At 32.8% G+C, this 24,275-nt stretch overlaps 1 protein-coding gene across 21 annotated transcripts; it reads right to left on the bottom strand.

Annotated features, from left to right (window-relative positions):
* Positions 1-290: 290 nt before the first annotated feature.
* LOC107999982 (regulator of G-protein signaling 11) lies at positions 291-23,810 on the bottom strand. Of its 21 annotated transcripts, none has more exons than XM_017060072.3 (17): positions 23,668-23,810; positions 20,540-20,757; positions 18,747-18,843; positions 18,609-18,659; positions 14,700-14,806; positions 13,129-13,245; positions 12,968-13,039; positions 12,187-12,381; positions 11,238-11,413; positions 11,033-11,106; positions 10,498-10,627; positions 10,170-10,391; positions 9,801-10,070; positions 9,146-9,202; positions 7,426-7,769; positions 6,557-7,193; positions 291-6,278 (listed from the first exon to the last, which is right to left on the bottom strand). In XM_017060072.3, exons 2-17 carry the CDS (start codon positions 20,606-20,608, stop codon positions 6,218-6,220), a joined length of 2,679 nt encoding a protein of 892 aa, XP_016915561.1. In that variant the 5' UTR covers positions 20,609-20,757; positions 23,668-23,810; the 3' UTR covers positions 291-6,217. The 21 variants fall into 21 exon arrangements, with proteins under 21 accessions (XP_016915561.1, XP_061935051.1, XP_016915559.1 ...); XM_062079067.1 differs by having other exon boundaries at positions 12,187-12,385; positions 12,966-13,039; XM_017060070.3 differs by having other exon boundaries at positions 14,700-14,809.
* Between the last annotated feature and the right edge of the window lie 465 nt (positions 23,811-24,275).

Genomic DNA, 24,275 nt, shown 5'->3' on the forward strand with positions numbered 1-24,275 from the left:
CGGTCGATTTATCCGAAAGCACAATAGACAATAGTTGATCTATGATATGACATCGAAATAAATAAATAAATAATTTCGTTGTATGCATCGCGACCGTACGTGTTGATATATTAATGTACAATATATTTCAAAAAAATAAAGCACGTGCGCGGATTTCTCTTTTCACTTCTTACGATCGTCGAACTTTCCACGTTGACGAGCACGTATCATTTTTAATTAATGATCGAATGGAATTAAAGAGGTAAGGAAAGATATATATATATATCGAAAGCATCAAAGAAAACACTCGATTTAATCTCGCTATAATATATTTAATATTGGGACATTCTATCGACAGCTTAAAATAATACGCATGTATCACATATTTTATAACATTCTTTCTGCTTTTACGTATACGTGTGCGTGTGCATGTGTACGCATACATACCTACATACGCGTAAATGCAGCTACATTTAACGATTCGGTTCAATTCAATTACGCATCGTAAAATACGTCCAATGCAACAATTCCCTCGATATACAAGCGCATTGTTTCGCGTCGCGTCGCATCGCGTCGCTTCGATTCAATTTCGATAGTTTATATCGGCCTTGACCAACGTGTCGGCACGGTTTAACACCGTGGTATGTCTTTTCTCCCTTCGTTTACTATTACTTCGTCTCTATACATCTTTATTACTTTACAAAACTATATACACCAAAGCCTTTTTATTTATATTTCTATAACACGTTTTCCAAATGTGGTAAGTGGTAACACGTTTTTTATCCGTTTCATTCTTTTGCATATATTTGTAATATACGTGGTAGTAATTAAATAATCAGTTTTTATTCGGTGAACGACAGTACGTTCAACGCGTTAATACAGTTTTAAAATATATAAGTTGCGATAGACGTATCGCGAGTCATTAGCGCAATTACAACTTATCTAATACAAAGATGATTACTTTGCTTTTTCCTTCAATTCGAATTTTTTACACTCTAATATCGTTTAAGCATCTATTTAACGTTCATAACTGATTTAGAATGTAACGAAGAGATCCATATATTTGGATTCTATTTTATACATTTTTTTTTCTTTTTTTTTTTCTTTTTTTTTTCTTTCTTCCTTCTTTCCTTCCTTCCTTCCTTTTCTTTCTTTCTTTCTTTCTTTCTTTTAAATAGTCCGATTCATCTCTTCGATTTAATCTCTTAAAACGCAGTTAATCGATTCAATTTTGCAATTCCTCGTACGTAAAATTGCTTTCGTATCGATACACGTACCTTCGCGTCTCTATCCCCCCCCCTCCCCCTCTCTTTTCTTCGTCGCTTTTCGTCGTACGAATCTTTGTGCCCATTATTGAAAACAATTTACGAAAGGATCTTTAATTTTTTTCTCGCGTATACGCGATAGTACAGCTTATCGATTCGTTATCAAATACCGATGTATCGGTACACTATGGTAAAAAAAGATAAAGAATTAGAAAACGCAAATAAGCGATGATTCAGGACACGTTTCGAACGAATTACGAATTTTTCCTTTTCGTTTCATTCTTACGAACGCAATCTCATCATTTCGTTTAATTAATTTTCATCTTTTATTTCATTCTTCCCCCCTCCTTTCCCCCTCCCCCCATTGATTGATCCGTGTAAAAACATTTATCTTCCAATTAAATCGAACGATCTTCTTTTGACGATAAAAAAAAAGCAGCAATGTTCTCGAATAAGACGATGTTGTCGGTGAGACGAGAACCTCTACGCTATCTCTTTCTCGATTACTAACAGTAATTCGCTAAATATACATATTTTTTTTAAACATATATACATATATATATGTATATATATATATATATACACATACACACATATATATATTATACTCTCGTTAAAACGACTTGGCGATAGATCGATCTAATACAAAATACAGATGAAACGTCTCGGGACACGTCAAGGATCGCTGAAATCTTGAATCGATCACCCCTTTTCTCATCCGTAGTAACGCTTAAAATTATCTTCGTCTTTCTCGAGATGTAGTAATATTCTTTTATCAGTTACATTTTCCCCCTTTTTATCGAAACGATGAGACAATACTAGTTATTCTAAAACGTTAGTCGTAGAATTTGTTACAACACGAGTTTTCGAAGGAGGGGTGAATTTCAGGTACGTTTTCAGTCTTTTCCCGATAAACATGGCTCGTTCTCGACTAGTTATTCGTACTATCGCGTAGATGGGAAACGACGGATAACGAGATACTCGGAAAATTACGTTAATTTCACTTCGCGTACAATTTCACTCGATAAATCGAACCGAAATCTTAATTATCTTATCAAAATGGTAAAATATTTTGTTCCGTTTTTAAAAATTTGATAAAAAAAAAACGTTCTCGAAAACGTTTGTACGATATTAATTGTACAACGATAGAACGAAGAAAAAGCGAGTAAAGGAATTAAGAAAGAGAGAAGAAAAGAAAAGGAAATACGATGGATGCGTTGGTACGATTATATATCTAGATCGTATCGGAGCCAGGCTTATCCGTAAATTACGCTATACTTTAAGTTACATTTGTACTATTGGCAAAGATCTAGAAATGGAGAATAAAAATAAAAAGGGAATACGTTCCGATTGTTTTCGTTTATGTACGCGATCAGCGAAATATATAAATAGATTTAGAGATCGACTTAAAAATACGATAAGCACTCGCGCCTCGATCAAATATTGCGAATCAAATATCTTTTAAAATTATTATTACTTTCCGTTATTCCGTTCCTACTCTCTCTCTCTCCCTCGTCTTCTACTCGGATCCGAAAACTCGACGAAAGATACCGATTCCAAAAAATTTCGCGTCACCGATGCGAAAACACACGTAATTTAACATTTATTTATCATTAGCTTCGAAATGAAAATATAAACGACCGCGAGTTACATCGAAATCTCGAATACGCGTTAACATTTAACGGATCGTTTCAAATAATTCTGTTCTCGTGTTATTCGTGTTAGATAGATTACGAATTCGATCGTACGATTAGCGCCTTTTGAAAAATAATAATAAATCGGAGAAAGAAAAATATTTATAATCGATACGTTCAACGAACCGGATAATTCTCGAAAAACGAATCGAATACATCGAAAAATAATTAGGAATCGTCGTCGTAACTTGTATGTCATTTACACGGTTCCTCTCCCCGTTTCTATTTACGATATCGATTACTCTCGGATCTCTGGCGATGCATTCTCCGTTGAACGAAAAAAATAATGGCCAACAGATACGTTACACGTCACTTTTCGTCGTCGATGAAACGTTCGTTTTACCAATTTACGTAACACGAAAAATACACCGATACACAAACGGAACGTGAAATCGAATAACGCTTAAAGATTCATGACGTACAACGATCCTTTCGATTGCCCCTTATATGTGTATTATATATGCAAGGGTGATGCGAGTCAGCGAGTAAACGATAGCGAATAAAATCTATTATTCACGATCGGTGATTGAAAAATTGTAATAATAACGACGGAACGGCATTATACGCACAATACATATAAAACGTTTCTGCAAAAAGAGAACAAAAATAGTTGTTTGATTCGTTTGTCGTAATTTATTTATTACCAACCTATTTATTCTCGTCGCATGCTTGATCGAACGAAATTTTATTCTTCAACGTGGCATATACTATATATATATATATATTATTATATAGGTAGGTGAATAGTCTGTATTCACGAGTCATCGTATTTCGTAAATAAGACTAATCGTCAGTCATACGTCGAAACTACGTACATTTGCTAATGCTGAGACTAACGGAAAAATCATCTCGATACCTATGCCGTATTTCATTATGATTCGTATATAATATATTATATTCGTTCCCATAAGAATCGCAATATCTCACTTTTATCTTATTAACCGACTATCTATTTTTCATAAGGATGTTTACAATAGTTAAATTGAGCTGTTGAATCGACGATACACAATCGTCGTGAATACGTCTCAGGATTTCTTAAACTCTAGCCTCGAGTGCCCGAACTTTTTGTACGAAACGTAAATATCGTATGTATCTCTGTCTCTGTAAATCAATTTCTTCTTCTTCTTCTTCTTCTTCTTCTTCTTCTTCTCCTTCTTCTTCTTCTTCTTCTGCTCGCGAGTTAGGGATATATATATATATCGGAGTCGGAGTATTTATCGTTACAAAACAGATATTCGTCGAAATATTGCAGAAAAAGAAACGAGGCGATAAAATATCTATTTCCCCGTCGTTCGTAATTTTTAGTTTCGATAATAACGATGTTTTATAATTTCGTTTAATAATCGAGTCCAGTTGTCGTATAGCGGACAAGTATTACCACTAATGTGTGTGTAATTCACGATCGAATCGATCCTTTCCCACTCCGATTAATATTACGATTTCATTTGATAAAATATTACGATTACCATGTACGTATAATGCTCTATAATAAGATTATCTTCCTAATTTCTTACGATACAACGACACGTTCCTACCATTTTTTTTTTTAACAAGCGATCGAATAAATTCTCTAAAGGGAGAGAATAAAGTTGAATTACATCGTCGAGCGGAACAAGTAGTAGTTTTTCTTAAATTTCTCTTAATTAATCGATTAACTTGAGAATTGAAATTTGTTTAGATCGCAGGGATCTTGGTACTGGGGCAGTGACAGTACCGAGAACCCGATAAACCCGATAAACACTCTACACCTCGAGGTAATATATATATACGTATAATATGTATGTATAACAAGATTCGATATCTTCTAAATAAGTGATAAACAAACGAATCGTTATCATTATTATTATATTACTTCACGCTTCTCGTACTTTTTTCTCTTTCCTCTTTTGAAATTGAACTCGATCTCGATCTCGATCTCGATAATAGGAACAGCGAGTAGAGCAACGATTTTAACAAGTAAATTACCGAGTTTCTCCGAAGAGATTAAAAGTGAAACAGGTTTTTTATTTGGTAATACTCGTTAAACGTTTAACCGTCAGCAGGCCGTTAGAGTATAGATATCAGGCCGCACGCAAGCGAGCTAAAATTTTTTACGCTCGTTGTTGTTTGACATTGTTATAACACTGTATCGACGCTTGGATTAAACGACAATCAAATATCACGACATTTAAGTTATTTTATTTAAGCGAAGCAAAGTGATCTAAATCACTTACGTTACGTTTAATTTAATTACGTTTTTAATTTTTAATCGTCATCTAATTCCAACGATTCATCCTTAAAATTCACAATCGTACAATCGTTCCGTTCCATTCCGAGAAATTTTTTCCGTTTCGAAACGATTTATTCGAATTAAGTGGAAAAGTTTTTTTCCACTTAATGCCACGCCAATCTTATCGTTCTTCTTTCCTCGTATCGAAGAAATTTGCGAGCTACGAGGGCGGTCAATGGGCTCATGGTTGACTAGCACTCGCAGAACGCGTCTTCTTTGCATTTAATTTCCTTTCGTCGAATAAATCGATTTCAAAATCTTGAAAAATAAATAACGACAATAACGAACTATACGTTTCATCACGTTCGGCCAACTAATTAAGTTTAATTTTGTGATTTCAGATTTCTTTAATTATCTGTTTAATTATCCGTATAACGTCAAAGCAGGCGTTTGCAGGCCTGCTTATTCACTTTCTTATTCACGTCGTCGTAACGAAACGATATAAATCGTCGGCAAAAAATCGAGAAAGAATAAATAAATAAATAAAATAAATAACATTCCTCTTATAGGCGCAAAAGATATCGATTACTTTAATCTTACTTTAAATCCATATCGATCGTATCACCACAAAGTATCTATTATACCTTGTACAAATAAGATTCTTTTTAATACTTATTTATTTATTTGTTTGTTTGTTTACTTAATTATTTACTTATTTACTTAGTTTTCTACTTACTTACTTGCTTGCTTGCTTGCTCGTTTACACCTGTTTACACGTGCTGGGGCAAATCTTCTTTTCATTTCTCTCCGTTTCGAATCATTTCGTATCTCGACAATTATCGATAAATATCTGTCTATTAGAACGGTGCGAAATAAGTAATAAGCAATAAATTTCGTTCAACGAAACGATCCATCTTTCGGAATGTAATATAAAATATAACGAGAAACGATGATCAATATGTTTGAAATGTTAGGTCGGGCACTCGGACTTGGCAAAAGTGAAGTAAAATGGGAATTGAAATTGCAAATGTTTATACGTGAAATGTATGTTTAGTACCGATATCTAAAGATTACAAATAACCTAAAGTCGCGTAGGTTTTCACATAGGGTGCATCCACTCTACAGTTTTCCCTGAAACAAACCGTAAACCCGTTAATCGATCTTAAACGATTTTGCCCTTTTCTTTTAACATCAGGAAGATGGCCGAACATCGAACATCGAACATCGAAACATCGAAAAAAATCCGAATTTAAATTTCAATCGAGAAGTTATCCCCGTAATTGTAATTCTCGAAACTCGAAAATTTCGAAGGAAAAAAGAAACGGAACGAAGAAAGTTCCCAAGATCCGATCAAAAAAAAATGTAAATTCTCTTTGGTAAAATGATTACTTATCTACTTATATACTTACTCGTCTTCCCACGGGCACACTTCGTTAACGTTATTGTCACGCTTTTGTTGAGGAGCTGGTTGGGTAACGGGTGCTATTTGGTCGTCCTGTCGGGTGTCCGGCTCCCAAACAGGAACGACTTGCGCCTCCTCCAGCGATTCCTCCGTCTCCGTTTCCACTCGAGTCGAAACCGCCAAATTTTCTTCCGCAACGGTAACCGCATCACCTTTATCACCCTCCACCTCCCCTTTCCTCTTCTCGATCTCCACTTCCCCTTCCTTCGCCGCCACACCCTTGCCGCAATCGTCCTCCTTTCGTTCCTCCGCTTGAGCCGCAAAGCTATCGCTCGCCAGGTCGCCCACAATCGCGCTAATACTTATCAGGGGGGCCTTGCTCAAAGTTTTCTTCGTATGTTCCTTTTCCAGCAACGTGAGTTTTGACCTCGTTTCGGTCTCCACCACCTCGGCGATATCCTTCCCCTCCGATCGGATCTCCGTCACCACGTGCGAATATTCGAGCGAATGCTGCGGCGATGGATAATTGAAGGACGAAGCCGACGGTCGACCGATCTCTCCAAGTTTCGCTCTTCCGCCAACCGAACCGATCGAATAATTTCGCGTTGTCATACCGACTCGTTCCGAGGTACTCGAACCACCACCTGTACTCGTCCAACAACCAGACAATCGTTGAGTCGCGCTCCCTCTCTCTCCTTTTCTTTCTCTCGATCATATAACCAACTATAATTTTATCTAACTTTTTTTTTCGTCGTCGATCTTTCAATTAATTTATTATTTATTTATAAATCGCTCGAAGCGAGCAACGATGGATAATTCTAAATATATCTCGGGCATTCTATTCAACGGAGAACGGATAAACGAAGAAAAATTTACCTGTGCTGCTACTTTGTTGCAAACTGCAAGACTTTCGAAGATGTTCCGATACCGCTTCTGTCACCGCCAAGCTCACGTCCGATGAAGAACTACAGGAGTCGAATTGCGATGAATTTTTGCGAGACGGGCGTGCCGCAACTTCGATAGAATGCGACTGGCTAATCAGGTTATTGTTTCCTTCTTCCGCTTGGCTTTCAACCGACGACGTCACTCCAGATGATATTGGATGCCGTAGCTGTGCGCCCGTATCTATATCGTGCTCTATACTCGGTCCCGGAACCACGTCCCACGGGCAAACGTCGTCCACAGGGCGAGCCATCGATGTTTCCGATGTGCCAGCATCCCTGACAACACCAACTTTATTATACGATTTAATTTTTACATTTCTCTCCTCGTTCGAGTCCGCCAAAGTCTCATCTTTTCGTATCGCGCCGCGTTTCGATACATCATGCACAAATAATCCTACTTTTCAACGTGTACAAAAAAAAAAACGTGTGATATTTTCTTAGAAACGTGCCAGAAAATGTCGGATCGGAAAATATTCTCTAGATTCGATGGCTCTAGACATTTTCGCCCATAATTTTTTACAAATTCTCAATTTTTACGCATTTTCCATTTATTTCTTTATTTTTTTTATTTATTTACATCATTTCAAACGAACAAAGGGATACCCGATACCGTTTTTCCCTTTTTTCCTCGTTTATTAAGCCGATAACGAGAGAAGCGAAAATAATTAATAATCGTAAATTTGAGAAAAAAAATGAAGCGATTCGCTCGATCCGCTTAAGATGGATTTAAAATAATATAATATAATTGATTGAGAATTATTATTATCGCGAAGAGATTAAATTGAAACATTAAAAATCCAAGCTATTGCTTTACACATACATACGTACATACATACATATATTTATATACATTTTACACACACGTATTACATATGTATCGAAAAATCGATCGATCGTTTGGATCTAAATTGCATAAAAAGTGACAAATTTTCGACAAATGTCGATGATAACGAAACGATCGTACGATGATACGAATATTGTACGAAATATTTCGAAATATTACGATACACATATATATATATACTATTATATGCAATATAATCTCCGATGCCGAATATGAAATTAAGATATATTATTTCGATTAAATCTTTTCAATCGACCAGAGTATCGTTTATTATCAGAAATGAGATTGAAATCATACGAAATATCTCGTAACTGGTTAAAATAATTCGATTATGTTTGGTGCATCGATAATGGAAAGTATATATTTAATTATACGACAACGATAAACCAAATTGGGAAATGGATATATACGTGTGTAAATAGGTGAATAACGTGGTGATGGTATCGCAATAACGATAAAGCGAAAAAAGTAGAAAAGTAGAAAGATCGTTAGAACGTAGATATATACAAAAGACGTCGAGATATCTCGAGATCCAAGTAATTGAAATAATCGATAAATAGAGAAGAAATTTTAGGAATAAGAAATAGATATAAACATTATCGTTCGTACGCTTTGTACATACATCGAGAATAATTATATAAAACATCGAGAATTTTTGCATACATAAAACGTTTTTCACAACAGTGCTCGACATTTTGGAAAGATACATCGAATGATACAGGATTTGTTAAAAACTGAAACGAGTCGAGAGATTCGTATTCGCATACTTATGCAAGGAAATTATCAGGAAGTTATTTCGACGACTTACTGAACGTTATGCGGGATAGGCCTTGTTGGAATCTTTACGAGTCGAGCCAGATCTCCCCTGAAAATACCGTACTGATATCTTTTTTTTTTTTTTTTCACTCTTTTATCTCGTAACGTAAACACGAATTCGTTATATTAGTATCGTTGACAATGTCGTATCTTTACGGAAACGATTCTTTTAATTTTTCGATTAATGTATCGATACCGAGACAAATAACGTACGAGACAAATAGTTTCAAAGATGAAATAAAAATATCATGTTTGTGTTGTACATCTACGACGTATAGAAAATCCATTTCCTTTAAAAAAAAAAAGAAAAAAGAAAAAAAAAGAATCAATAATTTCGTTTATCAATAATTTTTACGTTTACATAATTACATAGGCTAAGCCTACGTAATCTCCGATAAACTTAATTAATTAATTGAATAAATTCGTTGTTTCTCATACTTTCCAATATTTCCTTTCTTCTTCTTTCTTTAAACTTATAACGAATATTATAACGTGATTATACGTGTTGTTTATTTGTTAGAACAAAAAAAATGAAAAATAAAAATTCTACGATTCGACTTAACGAATTATATGATAAAATTTCATCAAACAATACTCGATGAGCATCATCGATTGATAATTTATCATTAATCAAAGCGATCGTTTACCTATATGGGATATCGGTGAGATTCGACTGACTGTGAGAATGCGGTACTCTAGGCATCGAACTCGTATCTCGAATACCACAAATGGCTAACTCGTGAGCAGATCCGGAAAGACTTCGATCGCTTCCTCTTCGTTTACTACCACCTCCACTCCCTCCTCCCCCGCCGGCGGTTACAGCATGATGTTGCAACGTGCTCGTTGTCGGAGTTGGGGCCGAGATCGAAGTCGAAGTCGAAGAAACTTTCTTTTTCGCTTGTCCCCCGAAAAAAAACCTATATAATTATACATCATATACTATAAGATTAAGTATTTGAAAAAATGAAGGGGAGGGGGAGAGGGAGAGAGGAGCGATAAAGCTGTTAGGAACGTACCATTTTTTTTGCGAAGGCTGCACACCAGAGGCTAATAAATTTCGATACTGATCGGAACGAATAAATCTAGGATAACAATCCTTTTTCAAAAGCAACGTATATACGTGTTCAGCGGCGGAATCAAACGTGAATCGATTCGGATTTTTCATCTCTTGATGAACTTTTTCCATCGTCTTCCCATCTATATTTATCTCGCAAGGTGCTCCGGGTGCTAAGAATTCTCTGGAAAAAGAAAAAAATTTCATCGGTTATATACGACGCGTGTATGCACGTACGCGTATATAATCGACTATTTACGGATCAATGGCAAAAAGAAACAATGGCATACCTGAAGATTTCATTAACTTTGTCGGGTATTTTTGCTTGAAAACTATGCCTCAAATCTTTAACCGCTAACCAAAATCGTATATTTTCATGACTGTATTCTTTTCTCAAATACTGCGTAAATTCTTGCAAACCTGAAACGAAACGAAACGAGACGAGACGAGATGAAATTATTTCACCCGCGTGAAATAAAATTTATCATAATATCAATCAAATTTTCTTTCCTTTCTCTTTTTTCAATTTTCATTTTCTATTTTCCTTGCTTCTCCATCAATTCCCTTTCGCTTTCACTCGTTAATTAAGATTAAAATACTCTTTATAGGGGAAAAAAAAAAAAATAAAAATAAAAAAGGGATAAAATAATCTAAAATGGGAAATAAATCTTAATAAGAAAAAAAAAAAAAGGAAAAATAAACCAACGTAGAAGGATATAAATAATAGCTATCTAAGTACAATGGATACACGTAATGAAAGAAATATCTCGAATAACGATAAGAATTTTATCATATATCTGATATAACGAAATAAAAACAACTTACCAGTAGGATCAGACATTAACTCTTCCATGGATAATGCCCACCGCTTAACACGTTTTTCCGTAGGAATTTCCACTCTGTGCACGGTAATTGTATGAAATTAAAGAAATTTTTTATTATAATATTTCTTAATATTGGACATATATACGTATACTTATACATATTTTTGTGAAAAATTTACGTTAAAAATTGCGGTCGAGATACTAACAGAGGACTGTTTAGCTGCCAAAATGTTTGATCATCGGTAATCCATGGATTGGAAGGTTGTGGCTGTACAAACATTGGATCGTATTCCATGTATGTTTCGAAGTATGAGTTGAAATTTTCGATAGCAGCAGAAACTTTTATCCTTGTACGCGTTAAGCTGTTCTTCAAAAGGGCCACCTAATAATATTTAAAAAGAAGTCGTAACGTTGTTAAAATATGTTACTACACATGTATCTATGTTTCAAGCATAATAATCTGTACTACACTGTTTCGTTGTAAACTTGGCCGAAAAAACTGCAGACAGGCAAAACTCGATTCATCTTTACGATCATAAAATTATGATCGTAAAAAATGACGGTTGGCGAAAGACCGAAAAGAAGAATCGAGAATTTGAAAAAATTTACCATCTACGATTTTGATATCTCTCGCTTCACTGGGCGATCAAGCAATATATAACGAATTAAACCGCGTCTTTTTATTGTTTTAAAAATACACGTATATGTATATACGTAACGTCGGTAAAAGCGAAAGATCGGAAAATTTCAATACGTTCGAAATTTATTTAACATTTTAAAATAAGAAGCTCGAAAACTTTAAAACTATATTGTATATACGTTTTTTCTATTAAATATATATATATATACATATACGTATAGGTATATGTATGTTAAAATCGATAATAAAAAATTTTGTTCGCAAGAGTACAATTCTAAATGCGACTGGATCCAATTCGCACGCATGAACGTAATCGTTTAACGTTTCAATTTACAACTATTGTTATATCGCTTCTACCGATTCCATTTTTATTAAAATGTAAAATATTTTCAATAGAACATGTGTATGTGTATATATATAGAGAGAATTCGAAATGAAATCATTATCATTAAAAAAAAAAGAACTAGAGATGCGCGAAATAGAACAAGAGTCGAAAGAAAAGAAAGTTTGTTTACCTCGCGTTGCAGATCGGTTATAGTGCGTTTACGCGATGGAGGACGTGAAAGTCCAGGATGAAAACGCGTAGGTACGGGTGTTACTTCGAGGCTACTTAGACAACCAGGTGGTGGCCTGTAAACTCTCCAAAATGCTCGCTCTTGAGAATCGCTTACTATTTTATCCCCTTTTTTTCGCTCCTTCGATAAGCGTACCTGAACCCACAAAATTGACAACATTTCAAGGAGTCACATGTTCAAATATGTAACGCTTCAATTACTCATAAAAGGAAAACTCCTAACTCCTAGACGACCATTTTTCTTTTTCCATGCGCGTATACATATTCTGTAGCAAATTCTTTCTACGTTTTTAAATACTAATATTTTTATTTTTACCTTATTTTTGCATTATTTTTACGTTAAATCTAAACATACAGCTGATCCATCCCAATACTTTTTTTTAATCGATCATTCGATCACGATATATACAATAGATGAGAGGGAAGAGGGAGTGTCTTCGCAATTGTATCGATTATGATGCAATTTTATCTCTACAGGAGATGACAATTTCACATTTCGTACGTGATTGTGAGATTGATTAAGTTCGCGCGTCGACGAATGACTAAATTTTTTGAAATTTTTCAAAAAAAAAAAAAGAAAAAATCGAAATATTTTCTGTTCGATTCGAAATAATTATTTTGCCATTAATGTTTCGACGCGATGCGATTTCGATCATCTAGGAATTAATGGATCGCTATGAAACGCGTTATATAAATTCTCTCAAAACTGATCGATCATTCACCTGTTCTTCAGCTTGAAGTTGTATCATATCCCACTTGTTCTGCAAGTTCCTACGTAGACTGTTTAAAGCTTCCTATGAGAATAAATCAAATATTTGCCGAAGCTATATAAAATACGTTCGATCGATTATCCATTAGAGTAAAATCATGAAAATTTACATACAATTTCGTAATCTTCAAGAGCATGTCGTTGCTTGTTTCTTAAAGTTCTCTTAGCCAGATAAATAGCATATTCCATGTTATCAGGGATTTTATGTTGCCATGGCCAATAACATGGTGTCTGTTCGTTAAATAAAAAAATATGGTATATTAATAATTTGGAAAATAATTATATACGAAACGTATTTCAACATTGTTCAACACCTAAGATAGATATACTATTTATAACGTTAATTTTTTAATGTTAATCAAAATATTTCGTTAATACTGATATTAATAACGTTCAACTGATAACGTTCGACGATTTGAAATTCGAGCATTGTACGACACGTAGTAACGGAATTTGGGTTCGTTACGCATCGTTGACCAATGACTGATGAAAAACCAAGAGGCAAAAGAAAAACGTCAAAGATCGAAATCCCACCGATAATTTTAATCGCGCAGAGCAACGAAATCAATATATCGAGGAGATTATCGTAATTAAGGGGAAAAAAGGAAAGGAAATATATCGTTAATCTTGAAATTTTCAAGACGCGTCAATTTTCAAAATAAATAAAAACGTGAAAAGACTCGTAAAATTCACATATATTTTACATTTTATATATTTTACATTTACATTCGCTCGATTCGAAACGTTCGTTCCTCGCGTCGCTGTAAGCTTATTCGATTTGCTTACAACCGATTCATAACAGGTTCATGATGCGTAACGGACCTTAATTTATTTTTCTTAATCCGATTACGAAAATAATTATCCAATAGATGGATGAATGGATGGATGGATGGATGGATGGATGGATGGATGGATGGATGGATGGATGGATGGATGGATGGATGGATGGATGGATGGATGGATGGATGGATGAATGGATGGATGGGTGGATGAATGAATGGATGGATGGATGGATAAATAAATAGATCGATAGATAGATAGATAGATAGATAGATGATAGATAGGTAGATAGATAACTAGGTAAATAGGTAGGTAAATAGATAGATAGATAGAAATTGAAACAATAATCGTTTAAGCAAACGAAATGTGGTGTTCGCGATGGTTCAAGATTATCTATTCGAACGCTACAATTCAATTTTCGGAATATACGCGTTGTTAACGCGTGCTACGAAACGCGATAAAATATCACATATGTATATATATGTATATATGTATATATAAGTATATATACATATATATATATATATATATAGAAAGTTCTTACTTATAGATATTTATATTAATTTTTCGATTAAAAAAAATTTTTCCGAATGTCTAATATTTATAATATTTCGAATATCGATCGGAAAAAATCGATTGAACATTGAAAAATTTGAAAAAGAATTTACGGGAAATATTTTCGATGCAGTGATATATTATACGTGAAAACATTATCCTAATTATATTATACGTATAATTCGGAATGAGTTTTCGATCAGATTGGAAAACTTTTTTCGTACTTCTTTTCGTAACATTTGGCAAAATAACATACATAATATATGTATATAGTATAGATGATGGTGGTAATAGATGCCAGTTTCGAATTTCGATTCGATTGTCAAGCGTAATAAGGACAAGTACGGTACCTGAAATCTATACAGAGAACTATCATCCCTTACGGTGAGTGTCTTGGAGTCATTCACCGGGAAGAAGTAGCCATACTGGCAGAGCTGATTGGCAATATGGACCGCCTCTACTGTCAACATAACAATTCACTTTCATACCTGAGAGAATCGTTCGATTATGCGGAAGGCAATTAAGTGATACCTATATAATCACGTGCAACTTATCTAGTCTTTGTCACATCGCGCGCACGTCGCGTATGTGGTGAATAGCAATTAACGGCCAGCTATTGATTCGGAATTCGGAGCGAATATTTAGAAACGGCGCATGCTGTTTAATCAAGTAAGAAAGCCACATCACTGAAAAAAAATGATTTCTTCTTCGTTTTATTAAAAAGTTAACAACTACCGTTGTTCTTTTCAACGATATCTATCGTAACTCGCAAGCATACTGCATACTACATACTACTACGAGTCAAAGCGAAGGATTTTACACGCAACTTTACAACTTGTTCTAACTTGTTTTTTCTTATCTCGTATTTGATTTCATTCTATCGCGTGTAATTCTCTCTATTCGATAAAATCAAAGTGAGAAACGAGAACGAGAATGTAATTGCATTCATAATGTACGATAATGAATAAAATTAAACTAATCAAAGATAATAGATTCAAAGATATTCGTTAGAATGAAAAAGAAAATACAAAATAGAAAGAAAATAAAAGAACAACGATATTTTCGCACGAGTTCGTTCGCAAATCGTCGCGACAGTTTTTTAAAGACATATGTCGACGATATATCACGATACGTATAATTTATACAAATATAATTTACGACAAAATCATACTAATTTCTATTTTTTCATTAAATAACTACGATGTTCGTAACGGTGAATGATGATATTTATTCGTCTCTTCTCTTTTTCTTACGGAAAAATTGCTCGGAAGACAACATTTTTCGTTTATACAACTTTGAACTTTTTCGAAAATGTTATTTGATCGAAACGCGAAATGTTGAAAAAATGTTGAAATATTTCGAAATATATTTTACGCGAGTAATAATAATATCTGTTATAATAACAATATTAACAATATAATATTAACAATATAAGAAAAGACGAAATATAATTACAAGTAAGAAATCAATACGAGAATCCAAAACGTTCTTGTCTCTTGTTTGATCGTCGATTGTTCGAATAGAAGTCAATACATACATTCACACGCACACGCACGCACGCACGCATGCACGCATGTATGTTCGCGCATATATATATATATATACATATATATATATATATACACATACATATATATATACACACACACATACAATATGATTAACAGTGAAAGAAAGAAGCGAAATTTTTGCTTTTGATTTCAAGCGTTCTACAAAATCAACTTAACTACATACAGAAAGCTAAAGAAACATCGAAAGAAGCCTGAAGAATAAATTTGAAGCGATTTTCGAGTAAAAATAAATTTTGCTGAGAAAAGCGACAAAGAATTATCGTGAATGGCGAAATAATCGGTCGCGACAATGATGTAGCTTGTCAACGAATTCGAATACAAAGCTAAACGATTGGAAGCGGACAGGCATTCAACTACTACATACGAGCATATATATATGCTACATATATATATATATATATATAGCATAAAGAACAAAGCTCTTATCTTACGGACGGGAAGATATTTCACAAAAAATCAACACAGTTTTTATGCCTTATGTGCTTTAATATTATATCAGATCAATTGCTCGATTATCAGATCTCTAAAAGAAAAAAAAAAGATAATAAAAAAATAAACTATGCAATAAAAACTTTTACGTGTAGTATATTTGCAATAGGTGAGTCAGGTTACGCGTTCATTACATTCCGGCATCACTCGTTTTTATCTATATAAATGCAATTATCTTCCAAATTGTTACACATTTGTTGTTACATTTAGAAAATATCGCATTTCCGTTTCTATAATCTAAATTGCTTTTCATGTGTGCTCGAACAAATTTAATAAATTTAATAAATTTTAATAAATTTTAATAAATTTAATCGTTATATACCATCCATTTTACATTTATAAAACTAGTTCCTCTTCGAATTAAAGCAAGTTAATTATAATTTAAAATCATAATATTTAAAATCACATTTATTTTTCGTATAACGAACAGTTTGGGGGACATAAATTACATTTATCAATTAAAAGATATCGTGCCTCGTTATACAACGATGCTAGTAAAATATCAATAGAAAGATGAAAGACAAAGAAAGTCAATCCAAACGATATATAAAATAGGTATAATGTAAACGTAAATAATAAGTTACGTTCAAATGTGTCAATTTATATAAATTGTAAATCAAGAATAATTGTAAATCAGATTCGGATCAGATCTATTTGATCCGACGATTGATGATCTCCGAAAATTATCGTCGATAATTTATCGCAAATATGTATGTATATATATATATTTGTCGAAATCCGACTCTACCGATTGTACCTTAAAAAAAATTGCTCGAAACGTGATACTCTTTTATTTGATTTATTTGATAAAATCGTTAGAAATCGATAACGAGGCTACTTTTCTACAAGTTTATCTAAAATTTTACACCGATTAAATCTTAAAGTATAATATATATATAATATTACGTACATATATATAAATTATATAATATTATATACATATATATACCGCAATATCATTACGATTAAATTTCTACTTGGAGATATAAAATCGAGACTTTATCTCATCGCATGCTTCAAAAAGGGAAATGCATATATATCGTAGGATACATCGACTAAACGGTTAACACGACATTTTCGATGAAACGCGAAATGCATACGTATTACCTGTATATATTTGTATTTTCAAAAGATTTTACTCGAGCATTATCGCATCCATATATCTGTACTCATGACGAATGCATTACACGTAGTGTAAATAGTGTACATACGTAAAAAATTTACAGATATAGGTAATGAAACTAATTTTTTGCATCCTGTCTCTTCGTTTTATTAATTTTAATTTCTTCCGACGATTAACTCCAACGTTGGAATTTTACGAAAAAAAATTTTTTAAATATAACGAATAATTATGCTCCTTTATCATATGATAAAAATAAAAAATCGATCGAAGCAAAAATATTTAATTTCGAATATATAATGTGAATATGTATTAAGCGTAAGACAATAGCGAATAATGACACAAAGTTAAAAATAATAAAAAATTAGAAACATTTGAATGTAAAAATTATCGAATATAAAAAAAAGATGTTTCTTCGAGATTCGATGTTATAAGAATGAAATGAACTAAAAAAAAAAGAGAGAAGAAAAAAAATGAAGAAGCGCAAAGAATGATTTCGATCGTAAAATGTCAAAATCAAAGTCAACAATGTTGAAATATTTATTATTTCTCATTTATATATATTTATAATTTCTCTGTTTTGTTGAAAATAGCTCGAGATATTATATATCGAAAAATCGGTAAAATTGTTCGACTAACAATAAACAAGCGTTGATAGCTATATTATACCACGATGCACTCGAATATCAAATTCGTATGTGATAAAAGCTGAATTAGCGCGATGCAAACGAAAAAGAAAGAAATCAGAGACGAAGGATAAAATAGAGAAAAAAGAGAAACGAAAAGTGAAGGGATAAAAAAAAAAAAAAAAAAGAAGGAGGGAAAACCGAATACCCGTATGAGAGACGTTCCAATATCATTCGAACAAATATTCGACTAACAGTTTTCGATTGAGCATAACACAGGCACGATGGTTAAATGTAAAAAAAAAAAAAAAAAAAATGCAATGAGAGAAGAAACACGTGATCCATTATCGATGGTCGGCGAGACGAAAAACGATGCGTAGGTCATCAAAGCACTGCGAAAACTCGGGCATATACGATATTATTTAGATATCTGTATATATACGAATTTCATACCTGATTCCTCGATGGAAAGCCGCTCCATCAGCCACTCGATGAGATCGTAACCTGCAACACGCAGGCAGCCTACTGTAGTGTCCTGGCCGTGATGGCCGCTTACGCTTACTCCACAACGCAGGTACCGATGGCACTCACCCATGAAAGCCGAAGGAATTGAGGTGAGAAATTGTTTTTGGCTGCGCACGGGTACCCCGTTCTCAGGGTCTTGCATCTCCCGCACCAGCCCCTCCATCTGTAATAAACATAATCAATCGATCGATCATCGTATGCTTCGATTATTTATTTCTTTTTAATTTTACCAAAAAAATCTTTTCCATTCTTTCCCGCTCTTCTTTACAAGCTAATAAAACACGCGTACATTTCATTTAAACTATTTCTAATCACTTGAATCATCGATACTTGCTCCATCGCAAGAAATAGAAATCCTTGATCATTGAAGAAATATTGCAAATTTCTAATCTCGCGACAAAATTTTTCCCTGAATATTCTTCCATAAATGTATAATAGATATCAATCGTATCGTGAATCTGATACGAATATATCCTATCGTTACTCGATTGCTCAGCCTTCGTCGAATATCGAAATTTGAGAAAAGATTACTCGATAGAGCCTCTTCTATGTCTTGTTCAAATATATAATATAGGAGCGGACGCTTGCCGTGTATCACGCGATTCTCGTAGCATTAAATAAAAAAAAACAAAATCAATTAGGAAAGAAAGAGTAAAGAAAAAAGGAAGATCGAAAAAAATAGAGATCGATGTCGAAATGAAATCAGCAACGATCATTATGGATGGAAAGGGACGAATTTCCTGATCTCTCTCCTAAGATCATCGTACAACTATATAAAATATGTATCGACGAATCTAACAGCAATCATTATGCCGAGTTCATTACGCCGATCACTAAGATTTCTTACAGTACGCACGCGCTCCGCAAACATGGAACAATCTAGGACATCAAAACTACATACGACTTTATCGATGCCAATCGACTCGAGCTTGATATACGCTCGCTACATCTTGAAAAGGAAGCTACAATCACACATGTTGCCACCTATGTACTATCTATCAAGATCAGTCAAGATCCATACATATCGACGAAAAATTCGAGATTGATTGACTCGCAAAGAAATATATATCTCGACATATTTATTTTTTATATTTCTTTCAATATTAAATTCATATCAAATTTATACAAAATTCTCTCGCGATTATTCAACTATCATTCTATTCTTTGTAAATATTTTAAATATATCCTCTTCCATTTTTTTATCATTTAAAAAAAGATATATCTTTTGGCTCGCGAAATAGAGCATTTTTTCATCTCGTTAAATTGATTTGATTTTTTTGATCGTAATAACAATAAATATACGATGTTTTTCTCGATTTCAATAAAATTGTTTCCCATTAAAATATACGTGTAATTTTATTAAGTTATTTCGTATTAATTCTTATATATCATAAAATAATTCCACTAACGATTCCAGGGAACGAAATATTTCTCTTTTTTCTCTTTCTCTCTTCTCACTTTTTTCATTACAACGACATTTGTACATCTTTGACTGAACAATTTTCTAAATATTGAAATTTTTTTTCATACCAGATATTTACATTTGATCCATCAAAAATTGAACGATCCATCTACGAGTACATACATAATACAATAACATAGAGTTTAGCCGATCTAGTACAGTTCGCGTTCACTTTTTACGATCTCATTAATTTATCACTTTTCACCATGACATTCAATGATTATCATACGATACAGATCGTTGAATTCTTCTTATTTTCGAATAAATAAATCGCATTATAATAAAAAAATAAAATGGGCCTCGAACACGTGGAATTGAACTAAACGTAAAGAAACGATTAATTTTTAGATCATTTGCGTCCACGTGTATTGGATGAAAAAAAAAAAAATTTATATACCTTGTCGAAGGCGCAAGGCCTGTGAACGCTTGGCTCCTTTTTCTGTTGTTGATTATTAGAGGCCTCCATCGCGATCGAGGCGGCCCTCTGCGACGCTGGCAGGAGCTGTGACGATATCGATGGCGGAGGGGGCTGGGGAGTTGGGCCGGAGACGGGTCTACCCGAACTCCATGGGGCTCTAGCCCCATCCCATCACTCCAGTCACCCCCGCACGCCCACTGAAATTTTTATAATAAATTAATCTTTTCATTTTTCGTTTTTTATCTATGAACTTGTTTAGAATTACAAATAGAAACAATAGAAGCAATAAAAACAATATGGATATTATAAATTTAAAGCTGACTCTATCTAAATCTTATTACGTATCGTCGTCTTTAAATATGCATTCTCGTCGTATCCAAACATACATTTCTATCATCGAAAAAATCAATTTCAAATCTTTTTTATATATCATCGGTTTATATTCCTCATTTTCATACATAATAATATAAAATAAAATTATTAAATTATAAATCGTTATAGCATATAATATACCATTTGACGACAATGTACCGAGACGAGAATACGTAATAATATATAAAATACGTATAATATAATAAATAATAAATCTAGTTTTAGAAAAAAGATCAATTAATACATAAATTAATTTATCGATAACGTCCGATATCTTTTATCATTTACTCAAATTTTTTGATTAAAAAAATTTCATCAAATTGATAATATATTACGAATCTAATGCATAGGATCGTTTTTAAAAATTCAATAAATAGTCACCACTTTTGTGTGTATGTGTGTGTGTGTATATCAATAATATTTATAGATAGATAGAATGAACGTTTATCATAATAATAAGTAAAGAATGATTCTAAAAATATAATATACGTCTGGATTGGGTACTATATAATAAAAATATATCATGAATGTAAATTATGATTTATAAGAATATGATTGAGAAGAGAGTCAAATTTTTATGTTTGTAAATAATAGAATGTTACTCTATTTTCAAGTTTTATTTTATTTTTATATTCTATTCTATTCTATCGATACAATTCGAGTCTTATGATCGAGAAAGATGTTTTTTTAATCTGAACTATTCAAATGAACTTTCTTGTACTTTAATGTATATACATAATTTCCTAACAATTTCCGAACATACTTATATATATATATATATATATATATATATATTCTTATAAAATTTTTTATTTATATTTATCTTAGTATTGTAATTGAAAAAAATATGCGAAAATATAATCGATTTACTTATTAAATTAAATTATCTTTAAGAACGTTTCGACAACATTTTATTCGTATTCTCCATAATAAATTTCAATTTTCTTATATAGTTATAATGATAATGTATAATCGAATATCGTTACGATCACTGTGATTATCCGACAAATTAAGCAATTTCCATTTCATAAATTATACGCATTATATGATCGATTTATTCAAAAATATTCGTGTTTTTGTATTTTTTGTTTAGAAAATATCTTTATATGAATCTTTTATGCATATAATTCATCATAATAATAAATATTTTGCTATTTGAATATTTTCTATTCAGTTTCTAACATATTTATTTATTTTTTCCATATTATTTCCTCACTATCACGTTATGACTATGAAATAAAAAATGTAAAACCAATTGGTAAATTAATAAATATTTATTATATAAATATTATAAAAATAAATGTAGAGTTGTCTTGTTTTTTGTTATACATTTATGTATATAAAAAATCCGTGGTTGGATATTTTCGTGATCAAAGATATAAATATATAATGATACATATACATATACATATATTTATTAATAAAAATCATCAGAACGAAATTAAAATATAGCATTTTTATTAATTGATGTGTTCATCAAATTCCTATTTATTATCTATAATCGTTAATCATTTACAGACATCGTCATTCATTTACATCACATATTTTAAATACAAAGAACTGAAGTGCAGATATAAAATCAAACTAACGATACAAATACAACTAATTTTGCCATACAAACTAATAATATTTTAATTACATGAAATCAATAATCTCTTCGATGTTTACATTTTATTATATTATTTGATAAAATTTTATAAATAATACGCACTAATAAAACGCGATAATTAAAAGATTTATATATTGGTATCGTTTCATTTTCATTGAATCGTTACTATAGCAATGGTGATACTATAAATACATACACGCCAACAATGATTCCGCTGAAAGCGAAATTGTATTCAATCTTAAAATCGTATTTATGAGAAACCTCGAGTATAAATTTATAACAGCATCAGGATTTTGAAATAATCATATATATGTATGTAATATATATAAATATATATACGTATACGTATATATTATATATATTCAAAAGAAAGATTAATACAAATTTAATAACAATTTAATTTTTGCTGTTAACAGTTTTCAATTAACACATTTAGTTAACACGTTTTCCCATGTTTTATCTATTTTGGAAATGCGCGTCGAGAAACTGCGTCGTGACCCGGTTCACTTTCTTTAAGCTTTCGTTCATCGTTGGAATACGTGGTCGATATTTATTGCAGCTTCTTCGTACAGCTTATTCATTTTTCACTTTTTCTCACAAAAGAAAAACTAACAGGAGAAAAGTTTATCACATTTATCTGATACCCGATACAGATCTGACACTTTTCGAAAATCACTTTTCTATTAATTTATCGTTTATTCGATTTCATAATTTCATTGATTAGTCAATATTCAACTAGTCAATCGATTTTATCGTAGAACAAAAGATACTAGAAAAAGAGAAATAAACGTTAAAAATATATATACAAATATCTATTATACCGATAATATTTCTTGGTAAGTATGAGAAAAAGAGTTGTTGAAAGAGGCGATGATATATGTCCTTGACATAGAACGCGTGATATACGTGTGAAAATTCAAGGAATTTTGTCACCAGTAATAAACGGATAATTTAATGTAACGGATAATATTCGCGTGCAATAAAATGAGTAAAAGATGAAAGAATAAACAGGCGGAAACAAAACAATAAAAAATTCTCTCGGATTAAGTTTGGTCGATGATCGCATTTGTAAATTGCACAACGATCCAATCAGAAATCCAATCATAATGTGATAATTATTACTCACTCGACGATTCAGGGCAGTGTAGCTTCATATACGCGTCTGGTAATGTGTATCAGGCCATTGGAACACGATCGAGCTCGCGGCCTTTCTTCCGCAGCTTCGAGTCTAAAGCCACCGTCCGCACTATATGCCGTCGAAACAGCACCGCGCGCGCACACCCGCGCTACACCATTCTCAACACCAAAACCAGCACCACCAGCAGCACCGATGCCAGAACCAATACCAACCACGACAGCGACGCCACTAACGCTTCTATACCAAGCATATTTTCAACGGCTATGATGACGGCCGCTACTACCGGCTAGACGAAGACGGAGATGTTAGCTAGCAAAGGTGGAAAGATAGATGCACGATAAAAGAGATTAGCGACGCTAAAGGAGAAAAAAGAAGAAAAAAGAAGAAAAAGAAACGGCTGAGACTAGTCAAGAAAATATTTTGTTGGGTTTCGTACCGCTCTGCTACGAAATTTTTAATATTGATATACTACATATATCCGTGTATGTAGAAATCTATGCTAAACACATGCATCGTATATTACACGTTTGCACATTTCTCTATAACTACATATATATTATGTATGTATACGAGTTGTCACGTTTCTCAAGATGTAG

This window comes from Apis cerana, linkage group LG8 (genome assembly GCF_029169275.1).
Source record: "Apis cerana isolate GH-2021 linkage group LG8, AcerK_1.0, whole genome shotgun sequence".
NCBI lineage: Eukaryota > Metazoa > Arthropoda > Insecta > Hymenoptera > Apidae > Apis > Apis cerana.